General features: G+C 40.0%; 1 protein-coding gene and 1 non-coding gene across 12 annotated transcripts in view; one reads left to right on the top strand and one right to left on the bottom strand.

The window, feature by feature from the left end:
* AMBRA1 (autophagy and beclin 1 regulator 1) overlaps nucleotides 1-14,274 on the top strand; it is a 179,506-nt gene that overhangs the window by 127,990 nt on the left and 37,242 nt on the right. For all 11 annotated transcript variants that reach the window (XM_047072308.1, XM_047072303.1, XM_047072313.1 and 8 more), the window contains one exon: nucleotides 9,484-9,594. In XM_047072308.1, the coding sequence (XP_046928264.1) occupies nucleotides 9,484-9,594 (111 nt within the window). The remainder of the gene's footprint in view (nucleotides 1-9,483; nucleotides 9,595-14,274) is intronic.
* On the bottom strand, nucleotides 577-680 carry LOC124506509 (U6 spliceosomal RNA). The gene has a single exon (XR_006960772.1). It is a non-coding gene; the product is annotated as a U6 spliceosomal RNA (small nuclear RNA).

Raw genomic sequence — 14,274 nt, 5'->3', positions numbered from 1 at the left:
TCAGTCGGTTAAGCATCTGACTCTTGGTTTTGGCTCATCATCTCGCAGTTTGTGGGATAAAGCCCTGAGTTGGGCTGTGTGCTGACAGGGCAGAGCCTGCTTGGGACTCTCTCTTTCTCTCTCTCTCTCTTTCTCTCTCTCTCTCTTTCTCTCTCTCCCCCCCCCTCTCTCTCTCCCTCTCTCTCTCCCTCTCTCTCTCTCCCTCTCTCCCTCTTTCCCTCTTTCCCTCTCTCCCTCTCTCCCTCTCTGCCCCTTCCCTGCTCACCCTCCTCCTCTCTTAAAAGAAATAGATAAGCTTTTATTTTTTTTTAAGAATGTGATACTTTTATTTTTTTAATTGTTTTTAAGTTTATTTATTTTGAGAGAGAGCAAGCTAACAAGGGAGAGGCAGAGAGAGAGGATCCCAAGCAGGTTCTTCACTGGGCACACACAGCCTACTGCGGGGCCCGAGCTCAAGAACCATGAGATCATGACCTGAACCGAAATCACTCAACTGAGTGAGCCACCCAGGCACCCCAATAGATAATCTTTTTTTTTTTTTCTTTTTCTTTTTTTTTTTTCTTCCTCCTGGCCTCTCAAAATATGGAACGCTTCACGAACTTGCGTGTCATCCTTGCGCAGGGACCATGCTAATCTCTGTATCGTTCCAATTTTAGTATATGTGCTGCCGAAGTGAGCACGATAATCTTTTAAAGAAAATATTAAAGGGGCGCCTGGGTGGCTTGGTCGGTTAAGCGTCCGACTTCGGCTCAGGTCACGATCTCGCAGTCGGTGGGTTCGAGCCCCGCGTCGGGCTCTGTGCTGACAGCTCAGAGCCTGGAGCCTGTTTCAGATTCTGTGTCTCCCTCTCTCTGTGACCCTCCCCTGTTCATGCTCTGTCTCTCTCTGTCTCAAAAATAAATAAACATTAAAAAAATATATAAAAAAAAAAGAAAATATTAAAAAATAAAAGTTCTTTGTAAATTTTGGATACTAGTCCTTTATTGGATAAATGTTTTGCAAAGATTTTCTACCAGTCTGGGGCTTGTCTTTTCATTCTTTCTTAATACTGTCTTTCACAGAGCAGAACTTTTTAATTTTAATGAAGTCAACTTTGTCATTTTTGTTTTTCATGGATTGCACTTTTGGTGGAAAAGTCTTTGCCAAACCCAAGGTCACCTACGTTTTCTCTTACATTATCTCCTAGGAATGTTACAGTTTTCTGTTTTACATCTAGGTCTTTGATCCCATTTGAGTTAATTTTTGTGAAAAGTACAAAATTTATACCTAGATTCATATTTTTGCATGTGGATGTCCAGTTATTTCAGCATCATTTATTGAAAAGACTATATTGAATTGCTGTTGTGCTTTTGTCAAAGATCAGTTGACTTAGGGTTTATTTCTGGACTCTTTATTCTGCTCCATTGATCTATTTGTCTGTTCCTTCACTAGTAGCCACACCATGTTCATCACTGTAGCTTTTTAGTAAGTCTTCAAGTCAGATAGCATCAGTCCTCCAATTTTGTTCTTGGCTATTCTCGATCTTCTGCCATTCCAGATAACCTTTAGAATTTTTCAGTATTCATAAAGGAGTGTTCTGGGATTTTGATTGGGATTGCATTGAATCTATAGATCCATTTGGGAAGAATTGACATCTTAACAGAATTAAGTCTTCCTATCCATGAACGCGAAATATCTCTCCAATATTTATTTTAGATCTTTTGTGATTGCTTTCATTGCAGTTTTGTAGTTTTCATCCTATAGATCTTGTACATATTTTGTTAGATTTATATCTAAAATTTTTTTTCATCTGATGTAAATGGTATTGTATTTTTTATTTCTTTTTTTTTTCAATATTTTTAATGTTTATTATTTATTTTTGAGAGAGAGAGAGAGACAGACACAGCATGAGCAGGGGAGGGGCAGAGAGAGGGAGACACAAAATCCAAAGCAGGCTCCAGGCTCTGAGCTATCAGCACAGAGCCCGCTGCAGGGCTTGAACCCAAGAACTGTGAGATCATGACCTGAGCTGAAGTTGGACGCTTGACCAACTGAGCCACCCAGGCACCCCTGTATTTAATTTGTAATTCCAATTCCAGTTACTCATTTGTTCACTGCTGGTATATAAGAAAGCAATTGAGGGGCGCCTGGGTGGCGCAGTCGGTTAAGCGTCCGACATCAGCCAGGTCACGATCTCGCGGTCCGTGAGTTCGAGCCCCGCGTCGGGCTCTGGGCTGATGGCTCAGAGCCTGGAGCCTGTTTCTGATTCTGTGTCTCCCTCTCTCTCTGCCCCTCCCCCGTTCATGCTCTGTCTCTCTCTGTCCCAAAAATAAATAAAAAACGTTGAAAAAAAAATTTTTAAAAAGAAAGCAATTGACTTTTTTTTTTTTTTAACATTTATTTTTGAGGGGGGTGCGGGGGAGAGGCAGAGTGTGAACAGGGAAGGGGCAGAGAGAGAGGAAGACAGAATTTGAAACAGGCTTCAGGCTCTGAGCTATTAGCACAGAGCCTGAGGCAGGACTCGAATCCACAGGCTGTGAGATCATGACCTGAGCTCAAGTTGGACGCTTAAGTGACTGAGCTACCCAGGTGCCCCAGCAATTGACTTTTTCTGTATTAACCTTGTATCCTGCAACCTTGATATAATTGTTTAATAGTTCCAGGAGTTACTATTATTATTCTTTGGCATTTGTAATAGATAATCATGTCATCTGTAAACAAAGACAGTTTTGTTTCTTTCTCTCCGATGGTATATACCTCTTATTTGCTTTCTTATCTTATTGTATTAGCTAGGATTTCCAGTACAGTGATGAAGAGGAGTAGTGAGAGGAGACATCCTTGCTTGTTCCTGATCTTTGGGGGAAATCACGTAGTTTCTGATCATTAAGTATGATGTTAGCTATAGGGTTTTTGTAGACATTTTCTATCCAACTGAGATAGTTCTCTCTTCCTAAGTTTCTGATAGTTTTTATTGTAAGTGTTGGGTTTTGTCATAAGGTTTTTCTGTCTGTATCTATTGGTATGATTATTTGATTTTTCTTCTTTGTCTTGCTGATATAACGGATTGTATTTATTGATTTTCAAATGTTGAGCAAGGCTTGCATAGCTGGGATAAATCCCACTTGGTCATAGTATATAATTTTTAAAATATATTATTGGATTTGACTTGCTAATATTTTGTTGAGGATTTTTGCCTCTGAGATACCAGTCTATAGTTTTCCTTTCTTCACTATCTTTGTCTGGTCTCAGTGCTGAGGGTAATACTGGCCTTATAAAGTGAATTTGGAAGTAGATCCACTTAAGTTTTCTGTAAGAAATTGTAGATTTGATGTAATTTCTTCCTTAAATGTTTGATAGAATTTAGCAAGTGAACCCACTTGGGTCTGGTGCTTTCTGTTTGAGAAGGTTATTAATGATTAATTCAACTTAGTAAGTATATGCCTATTCAGATTATCTATTTCTTCTTGTGTAAATTTTGGTAGACTGTCTTTCAGGCAATTAGTCCTTTTCTAATAGATTACCAAATTAGTGGGCATTGAGTTGTTCATAGTAGTCTTTTATTATCCTTTTAGTATCCATGCATCAATAGTGATGGCCCCTCTTTTATTTCTGATACTAATAATTTGTGTCTTCTCTCTTCTTTAGTTAGCTTGGCTCAAGGTTTATCAATTATATTGATCCTTCTAAAGAACCAGCTTTTGGTTTTATTTTTTTCTATTGATTTCTTATTTTTAATTTCATTGATTGCTTCTCTAATTTTTTTTTTCTTACATTGGATTTCATTTGCTCTTCTTTTCTTATTTCCTAAGGTGGAAGCTTAAATTATTGATTTTAGATCTTCTTTTGTCTTCCCAAAGAAGATTCTTTTTTAAAAACTATTTATTTATTTTTGAGAGTGAGAGTGCACAAACAGGGGAGAAGGGGAAAGGGCACAGAGGGGGAGAGAGAGAGTGGGGGGGCGGGGGGAGAGAGAGAGAGAATGAGAGTGATTCCCAAGCAGGCTCTGTGCCATCAGCGCAGAACCCAACATGGGCTCAAACCCACTAACCACAAGATCATGAGCTGAGCTGAAACCAAGAGTTGGACACTCAACCAACTGAGCCACCCAGGTGCCCCTATTTTTCTTCTCTTTTAATGTATACATTTCAGTGCAGTACATTTCCCTCTAAGCACTGCTTTTGTTGCATCTAACAAATTTTAATAAGTTGTATTTTCATCTTCATTTAGTTCAAAATATTTTAAAATTTCTCTTGAGATGTCTTCTTTGAGCCATGTGTTATTTAAAGTGTGTTGCTTAATCTCCAAATATTTGGGGATTTTCCAGTTATCTTTTTGCTACTAATTTCTAGTTTAATTCCCTGTGGTCTGACAGCATACTTTGTATGATTTCTGTTCTTTTAAATGTGTTACAGTGGGTTTTGTGGCCCAGAATGTGACTGTCTTGGCCTAGGCTGTTTTTCAAGGAGAAAGTTACTACAGAGTCTAGGGGCTTGGCATTTGACCTTAATTCTAAAGTTAAATGCTTCTGTCTCTTGGCCCTGGCACATAATTTGGACTAGTCTCTTACAAAAGGACCTGTATCTTTGACTTGTTGATTATAGAGCTATACCTGTAGAGAAAAAGCATATAGAGAGTGGAATAAATGTTTAAAATTATTTTATTTTATTTTTTTAATTTTTTAAAAAATGTTTATTTATTTTTGAGAGAGAGAGAGAGAGAGCATGAGCAGGGCAGGGGCAGAGAGGGAAGGAGACACAGAACCTGAAGCAGGCTCTAGGCTCTGAGCTGTCAGCACAGAGCCCGATACGGGGCTCAAACTCACTAACCACGAGATTATGATCTGAGCTGAAGTCAGGCGCTTAACCGACTGAGCCACCCAGGCACCCCTAAAATAATTTTAATGGTAGCCATTTGTTAGACACTTACTACTTGCCATTGCTTTACATTTACTGGTTCAGTAAGTTCTCTCAATGACCCTATAAATTGTCAGCATTATCATTATACCTGTTTTACAGGTAAGACAACTGAGGTTCAGAGAGACACATAGTCATACTGCAGTAGATGCTAGCAGGCAGTATCCAAATCCGGTCCATCTGATTCTGAAGCCTGTATTCTCGGACACCATACAAAAAACAAACAAACTACAAGCCATAATATCCCAGTTCAAGCTAGTCTTTCATCCATGACAGAAGTGGGAAACTAAGTTTGCTAAGGGAATATGTGTATAATGCTATGCCTTTGATTAGTTTCTTTCCAAAATCAGTATCACTAACAGTTCTGGTGACTTTAGCAGTGGACATTCTAATAGTGGTGCTTCCTGAGAGCACCTATTTTGGAGTTAAAAATGTAGGCTATATTTATTTAGCTTGGCGGTTTCTGACCAGGGATGATTTTGGTCCCAGGGAACATTTGACAATGTCTGGAGACAATTTTGGTTGTCACAACTGGGTGAGGGGGTAGTGGGCAGAAGCCAGCAATAGTGCCAAACACCTTACAAAGCCCAAGACCCACCACACCCCCTAAACAAAGAATTATCTGGCCCAAAATATCAGTAGTGGAGGCTGAGAAACCCTCAGTCTAGCTTGTCTATCCTGTTATTACTGAGAAAACCTCGAGGCCTCAGAAATCTCTCCGCAGTCTCTCAGGATTTAGCTTCTGAGGCTAAGTGCCTCCTATGTAAATACTTCGGAGCTCAGCCCATTAACTCATTCTGGCACATTTCCTATACCCTAAGCTTAGTGGCCAGAGGCCTACTAAATGGTTGGGGCTTTTTAATAGGGTGATACTTTTTCTTCCTGATGTTTCCGAGAGACAGGCTCAGCTGGCTTGCAGCTCTTGCAAAAGAGAACCTGGTGACAATACGCTAATCTGTTGCTGGCATCTTTTCCTCCTAATCTATGTTTACATGGCACTGAAAATCGACTCCCTGGTGCCAGGCTCCATTTCTCCTAAGCGCTCTGGCACCATTGGCCGAGAACACCTCCCCAGTCTCTTCCACACAGTGCTACCATACATGTTTATTATATTGCACAGCTGTTCTCCAGAAGACATTTCTGGAGGCGTGGACTGTACAGTAGCTTCTGGAGCCAGGGGTTGGAGTCTTAATCATTATGTTCCCAGTTGCAGATCCACAGCACTCTTAAAGCCTCTGGTTTTTCCTTCCTTCCTTCCTCCCTCCCTCACTCCTTCCCTCCCTCCCTCCCTCCCTTTCACGTTTATTTTTTTTAATGCTTTTTTTTTTTTAATTTTTTTTAACGTTTATTTTTGAGACAGAGACAGAGCATGAACGGGGAGGGTCAGAGAGAGAGGGAGACACAGAATCTGAAACAGGCTCCAGGCTCTGAGCCGTCAGCACAGAGCCTGACACGGGGCTCAAACTCATGGACCGCGAGATCATGACCTGAGCCGAAGTTGGACGCCCAACCGACTGAGCCACCCAGGCGCCCCCTTTAATGCTTTTTTAAATGTTTATGTATTTTTGAGAGAGAGAGAGAGAGAGAGAGAGAGAGAGAGCGAGCACAAGTGGGGGAGGGGCAGAGAAGAGAGGGAGACACAGAATCTGAAGCAGGCTCCAGGCTCTGAGCCGTCAGCACAGAGGCCGACGTGGGGCTTGAACTCAACAAACCACGAGATCATGACCTGAGCTGAAGTCAGACATTTAACCAACTGAGCCACCCAGACTCCCTGCATCTGATATTTTCCTTAACTGTTTTCCTAATTGTAGCTCCCATCCTCTCCCCCAGATTTTAAGCTCCTAGAATACGGAGTCTGTTTCTTCAGTTTATTTTCTATCCTTCAGTTTATTTTCTACTCTCTTGCTATTAGCAACTAACATTCCATTCACCATCTATTGAGAAATCAATTTACCTTCTATTATTTTGTGTTTTATGCTTTTGTATTAAAAGTTGGAGGACAGAGGCCCCTGGGTGGCTCATTCGGTTGAGCGTCCGACTCTTGATTTCGCTTCAGGCCATGATACAGTTGTGAGATCAAGCCCCAGTCAGGTTCTGCACTGGCAGCGCAGAGCCTGCTTGGGATTCTCTCTCTTCCCCTCTGCTCCTCCCTGCGCTCTCTCACTTTCTCACACACACAAAACAAATAATCATTAAAAAAAAAAAGAGAGAAAGACTCTCTTAGCTAGGCTTGCTTGCTCCATTAAAAAAAAATTTGGAGGACATGATAACTACAATGGTGTGAGAGAGACTAGTGGTTGGAGGGCAATGTCAGCCATCTAGATAAGCAAACCAGGGAACAATTCATAAGCTTAGTGATGTTGAGCCTGGATTAGAGTGAAATTGAGTAATTCTTTCCAGGGAAGTGGTAGACCTTAGAACTTAAAAGTTATTTTCATTATCAAGGGGGCTTAGCAAAATCAAGAAAGTTCCTATTAAGAAAATCCAGTAGGGGCACCTGAGTGGCTTAATTGGTTAAGTGTCCGAATTTGGGCCAGGTTATGATCTCACAGTTCATGAGTTTGAGCCTCCCATTGGGTTCTCTGCTGTCAGTGCAGAGCCTGCTTTGGATCCTCTGTCCCCATCTCTCTCTGCCCCTCTCCCCTGCTTGCATGCACTTTCTCTCTCTCAAAAAAAAAAAAAATATATATATATATATATATATTTTTTTTTTTTTTTAAAGTCCAATACATAGATCACCCCCTTCAAAACCCAGAGAAGTTCAGCAAAGTTCCCAAGTCAGGTGTAATTATTATAGGATATTCTATAAAGGTTAAAATTATGAGGAACATAGATTTACCTTATTTGAGTGATATGCCACAGGGCCCTCAGTAGGGGTTTGAGGTCAGTGAGCTCACTGTCAGCACTGCCAATGCTATCTTTCTCAGGCCTTCCGGGAGATCATGACCATTTGGATCTATGTCTTTGTAAGATTTTAGAGAATTTTGTTGTGGGGGTATCGGTTTATCTAGAACAGTATTTCGGAGCCCTTGCAGACATTTTTTTCCAATCATCCCCCCTCCCGTGAAATTTTAATATTACAGATATGCTGTATATCTGTCACACACTGCAGTATTTTGGAGGCAAGCTAGTGATTGCACTAAGATTTCCCCATGAACCAATTTTCACCCCCACGGGGGCAATATTGCCCATGTTGTGAATACGTAATCTAGCAATATTATCATCTTGGAAATGAACTGTTATTTTTACCTTTCTTTACAAATTGAAACTGGGACAAGGACACTATCAGTAAACTAGTGTTAAAAAGAGTCTTCTTATGTAGTGGCTTGCTGCAACTGGAGAAGAGTGAGAACGGTACTTTTCTGGCTTGTATGGAGGACATTTTCTCTGAACAGCCTCTTGACCATTTGGGGAAAGAACAGGAAAAGACCAGGAACGGCAGACAGACCAATCAATGCAGCTCACCAAAAGGAAGACAAAAGTACAGGTGACAAAACCGTTTTGCCAGGGATATGCTGAGGAGGAAGGTGGTGAAACTGAAGAATCTAGGTATAAAATAGTCTGTTGTTCCAAGGCTAGTAAGCTCTAACCAGTTCATTTTCTTAAAGTAGGAGGTGATTTACAGCAGAGAATACCATTTAGGTTGTCTAGCATGCAACAGTGTTCTATTCTCCCAAGAGGGTTTGGCTTGTCTGATCAAAAGGGTGGTTGTGTATGAAATGCACCTCAGAAGGAGGAGGAGGAAATGACATGTTCATGTAAATGAAATACAACTGCAAATTAAAGTGTCACCCTGTTAAAAAAAAATCCATTTTTCATTTAATTGGTTTCCAAAGGAAAAAAATGTCATACAGAAGTGTATATCTCAGGGAAAGTTAAACCGTGAGATGTTTCAAGTGAATTCGGATTCAAGGAAGTTCTCATGGGGTGGGGAGAGGAGGGGTTTATAAAATATTGCCCTAATAAAAATATTCTGATACTGAAAAGCTAGGCTTATAAATTTCTGCTGTCGTCACATGCCAGGGGTCCAGAAGAAATTAGCAAATATGACCTCATTTGTTCTTTACCGTCTCTATGTATCTAATCAGCTGTATACTGGCTGCCTCTTCCCTGGAGGAAGCTTCCTTTTGTGATGTTTTGTTAGGGAGAAGGTCATGTGCAAAGGAGGAGACACTTTCTCCCAAATAGCTCTGCTTACTACAAAGACATCCAGGAATGAAATGCTTTTCTGTAGGTCCTTTCTGTGTTAATGTTGTCCTCCCATTTTTCACTCCCCCCGCCCCTCAATTTTATGAAAATTTATCTTTCTCTTTACACTGAGAGCCTACCAGACAGGACATATATGTTACCTGCCACATTGTTGGCACCAAGGAAATGTTAAATAATCATGGGAGGAGCTGATTAATGGGATTATGTTTCCAGTAGAATTGTTCCTGAGAGGCATGTCTGGTTTCTCTTTGAGATGGGGATTTAGCAGATGGTTCTTCCTCTTCCCCCTCTCCTGCTAATCGCAGTACATGTTGTTTTATGTTTACAGAGGAAACATGGATAAAGACTATAATGTGCTCTCTTTGTCTTCTCCCCCAACCAGGGGCAGTGATTGGTGATGGACAGTCTGCTGTGGCCAGTAACATTGCCAACACCACCTACCGGCTCCAGTGGTGGGACTTCACTAAGTTTGACCTCCCCGAAATCAGTAATGGTAAGCCAAAGTAGAGCTGGTAGTGGTGGAAGGGGTGTCTCTTATTGGTGGGTCAGAACTCAGAAGCCCATGGAGCACTGGAGTTCTCATGATATTGTTGAGCAGCTGATTGCCAGTTTCTACAGTTTCTCAGTTTCTACAGTTCTCGGTCGGTAGTCAGCAGACATGTTTTGAGCGCCCACCCTAAGCAGCGAACCATGGTGGCTGTGGTGCCAGGGGCAGTGCCAAGATGGACACAGAGATGAAGGGGTCTCTACTCTGGGGAGTTCACCAGCTAGTAGCTCATTGTCCTAATAAGCCTCAATGTTTAGGTGGAACTGAGAAGAAAAGAAAGAGCAAGGAGTTTAGGAACTGAGAGCTAGCCCTTGTGACCCTTGAGGAGAGACTGTGGTGATGTTAAACTCATTTGCTAATCCAGAACTGGATGGAACACAGTGAATGGATGGAACTGGATGGAACACAGTTGGTCTGTGACTTACAAACACATCTGTCTGATAGTCCATTTTCCCAGCTTCCTGGGAAGTCCGCAATCCCAGGTCTCAGTGGTTTATCACAGCATTTTAAAGAACTTCACTTTTTATCGAATGAAGGACTTCTGAGAAGTAGCAGTTCGGCCTCTGCTTGAATACTGCAGATGACAGGTCACACTGTCTGACAAGATGGCCTAATCCATCACTGATAAGTTCCTGTTATTGTTCCCTTCCTGTTATTTCCTCCCATTGGTCCTGGTTCTACCTCTGAATCTCCATAGAATAAGTCTAACGTACCTCTTGTGATGGTCCTCCAACTATTTGAAGATAAATTGCCATTTTCCTTTCCTAAATCTTTCTTCTCAGGCCACATTTCCTTCCTTGAGATTCCTTTTACTGATCCTGGTTTCCAAATCCTTGACAATTTTTCTCATCTTCCCTTTTGATTTTGGGGGGCCAGAACACAGTTAAAAACTCCAGATGGGAGCTGTCCAGTATGTAGCACAATGGTGGTTTGGATAGTGTTGCTTCAGCATGAGATTTCAGCAGCTTTTTCTGAAGCCACTCTTCAGTTTGCGGTCACTTCAAATTCCTGGATAGTTAATTAAGAAACCAAGACTACTGTTCTATACTTACTTGTACACTTGAATCTTTAAAAACCAAAACAGGTTTGGGGCACCTTGGTGGCTCAGTTGGTTGAGCGTCCGACTTCAGCTCAGGTCACGATCTCACAGTTCATGGGTTCGAGCCCCGTGTCAGGCTCTGTGCTGACGGCTCAGAGCCTGGAGCCTGTTTCAGATTCTGTGTCTCCCTCTCTCTCTGCCCCTCCCCCATTCACGCTCTGTCTCTGTCTGAAGAATAAATAAACATTAAAAAAAAAAGTTAAAAAAAAAAGCAGGTTTGTATTTGTTTCTATTAAATGTGATCTTAATAGTGTCAATTGCAGTTCCTGGCTCCTCCCTCTCAGTGCCTTTTTGAACTTTGATTCAGTACTTTTCTCTCAGTCTTACATCATCTACTAATTTGATAAATATGCTTTCTCTGTCTTCCTTTGGACTACTAGCAAAAATGGTGAATCAGTCAGGACTTTATACCAGTCCTTGTGTTATGTTGCTGTGGACTTTCTCTGTGTCAGTTTTGGTTCATGAATTAGCACCCAGGCATGATGATCCCAACTGAAGCCCACATTTAAAAAAAAATCTTGTCTACAAGGTATTGTAAGAGTTTGTCAGATGCTTAAAATAATCAAGATGTTCTCTGTGGCATTTCCCAATCTGCCAGTCTTGGTATCCTTGTCAGACCATGAAAATAAGGTTAATTTTTCATGTCCTAATCTTAGTGAAACCACAGTAGCAATCATTTATTTCTAAGTACTTATAAGCCACATGTTCAATAATCTGTTTAAGTCTGCTGGGAATCAGCTGCAATCTACTTTTTCCTTTATTGAATACCAGGTTTGCTTGTTCAGCTCCACATTTCTGACCCAGATCTTATTTGCCATAATTTATTTCAAGTTATTTTGTTTATATTGTTTACTTTGTGGAAATGTATTCAACGTTCAAAATTTTTTAAACTATAAAATAATATTACAGTGGAAAGTTTACCAGCCCTGCTCCCAGGTGCCCACCACTCCTCCCCATAGGCAGCCACAATTAGCAGTTCCTTGTATATCTTTTCAAGGATACCTTATGTGTGTATAAACAGGCAAATGCAAATGTATGTTTTCTCACCTTCTGTTTGACCCAAATGGTAACATGTTATACATACTCTTCTTTCTGCACTTTGCTTTCTGTACTTTATAATGTATGTTGGTCATCTTACATATCAGTATATGAAGAGTTAACTCTTTCTTTTTTAATAAGTGCCAGTATTCCATTGTCCAAATGGAGTCTCTTGGTTCCATTTTTTAACCATTTTTCAAACAGTCTTCCTCTGAGGAACTTTTAAATTGTTTTCAGTCTTTCGCCATACAAACCGTGCTTTAGTTTGTTGTTTTGCATACATGCAAGAATATCTATAGGATAAATTCCTAGGAATAGAATTGTAGTTAGGAAGAGTACATACATCTGTGATTTGGGTAGATGTTGCTAAGTCACCCTCTGTAGGGTTATGCCGATTTCTACTCTGCCCTGCAGCCTATGTGAATGCCTGTTCCCTAAACTCTTGCTGGCAGAATGTGTTAACCGTATTTTTGGATATTTGCATTTCCGATAGGTAAAAAATAGTATGTAGGTATTTTAAGTTTGTATTTCTTATATTACACCAGGTTGTGCGCCTCTTTATACACTTAGCTATGTGTATTGCCTTTTCTTGACCTGTCCATGTGCTTTACCTGTTTTTCTATTGTGTTGCTGATCTTTGCCTTATCGGGTCTACAGGAGCTCTTTCTAAATCAGAAAATTAACTTCTAATAGGAGCTCCCTGGTTGTCATTTGTCTTTTGACTTTGCTGAAGGTTATTTTTGTCATAGAACTTATTTTAAGTAGTCAAAATTATCCAACTTTCCATTTATGGTTCCCAGATTTTGTGTCATCATTAGGAAGATCAGTTAGTACTTTTGTATTTTAGTTCCTTTACCTTCAAGTCTTTGATTCACTAGTTTAACCTAGTTCCAAATAAGCAGAATATGATCCAGCTTTTACTCCATATGGCTACTTATTTGTCCCGAGTTTATAGACTAATGCATTTGTCCCCATTGATTTGGAATGTCACTTTCATCCTATTTTTACTTTCCTGTGTTTATTTAGATGTATTTCTAGACTATCCATTCTATCCTAGTGATCTGTGTGATTATTCATGTGAGAGTACCACATGGGTTTGTTTTGAGGCTTTGTATTTTAGAATCTAGACCCATCCCCTCTTGTTGTTGTTGTTGTTGTTGTTGTTGTTGTTCTTATTTACGTAGGCTTTATGCCCAGTGCAGAGCCAGACACAAGGCTTAAATTCACAACCCTGAGATCAAGACCTGACCTGAGATCAAGAGTTGGATGCTTAACCAACTGAGCCACCCAGGCGCCCCTCTTATTTCTTTAGTCCAAATTATCCTGTCTGCTCAAGCAGTTTTGTTTTCCTGTATGGACTTTAAAACTGTTTTACTTCTTCCCTTCACACCCCCTCCGCCCTGAAAAAAAAACCCTGTAGTATAATTATTGCAATCACATTAAACTTATAAATTAACTTAAGGAGATTCAACATCTTTATGGTATCTTTTTAGTAAGAATGTGGTATGATTTTCCATTTCTCCAAGTTTCTCTTGTGTTGTTAGGAATGTTTTCTTCATATAGATCCTATAGAATTCTTAAGTTTACTATTATAAGCTTATTTTTTAAATCCTACTGTCTTACTGAATTGTTTACTAATTATAGTTGTTACTCAGGTAAATCTCATGGATTTTCTAGGTGTGTTATCTGTAAGAAGTGATAATTTTACCTTCTCCATTCCAAGTTTTACATTCGTGATTTCTTTCTCTTGTCTATTTGCATTGGCTCCTATCAGTACAGTGTTAAATAATAGCAGGCAGCTTCATATTGTTCCTGATTTTATTAGGAAAACTTCTAGCTTTTTCCCTATAAACATATTGCTGGCTTTTAGGTTGAACCAGAACTAGTTTACCATTTTAAGGAAGTCATCTATTCCTATTTTATTGAAAGTTTTTATCGAGAATGGATTTTGAATTTAGTCATGGCCTTTCAGCATCTATGAAGATGATCATATGTTTTTTTTTCCTCTCCTTTGATCTAATAAAATCTTCATATTAATGGATTCTGTAATATTGAACCCGTCTTTACATTTCTTGGAAAAAAAAAAAAACAACACCTGGTTGGTGGAGTATTCTTTAATGTAAAATTCTTTCCATGTAGCTTACTAATAGACTTTTTTCATTGATTTTTGCAAGTGGGATGGCCCTGTCCTTTTTTATAATATCTATGGATTTTGGTGTCAGTATCATGCTTGTATTATAAATATAATTTGGTAGGTTTTCTTTGGAGCAGTTTAAATACTATTTGAATTGCTTACGCTTTTGTATTTTAAAGGTCTGGGCCTAATGTCTGTCTGTCTGTCTTTCTTTCTCCCTCCCTCCCTCCCTCCTTTCCTTCCTTCCTTCTTTCCTTCCTTCCTTCTTTCCTTCCTTCCTTCCTTCCTTCCTTCCTTCCTTCCTTCCTTGCATGGAGGGAGGTAGTTCTTTGATAACTTTCTCTGTCAACTGTCC

The sequence above is a fragment of the Lynx rufus genome, unplaced genomic scaffold, assembly GCF_022079265.1.
Source record: "Lynx rufus isolate CCGP_SWC_20201006 ecotype Redwood Valley unplaced genomic scaffold, mLynRuf1.p SCAF_9, whole genome shotgun sequence".
In the NCBI taxonomy this organism is placed as follows: Eukaryota; Metazoa; Chordata; class Mammalia; order Carnivora; family Felidae; genus Lynx; species Lynx rufus.
The sequence above is the reverse complement of the archived record's forward strand: the minus strand, read 5'-3'. Positions and strand labels throughout refer to the sequence as shown.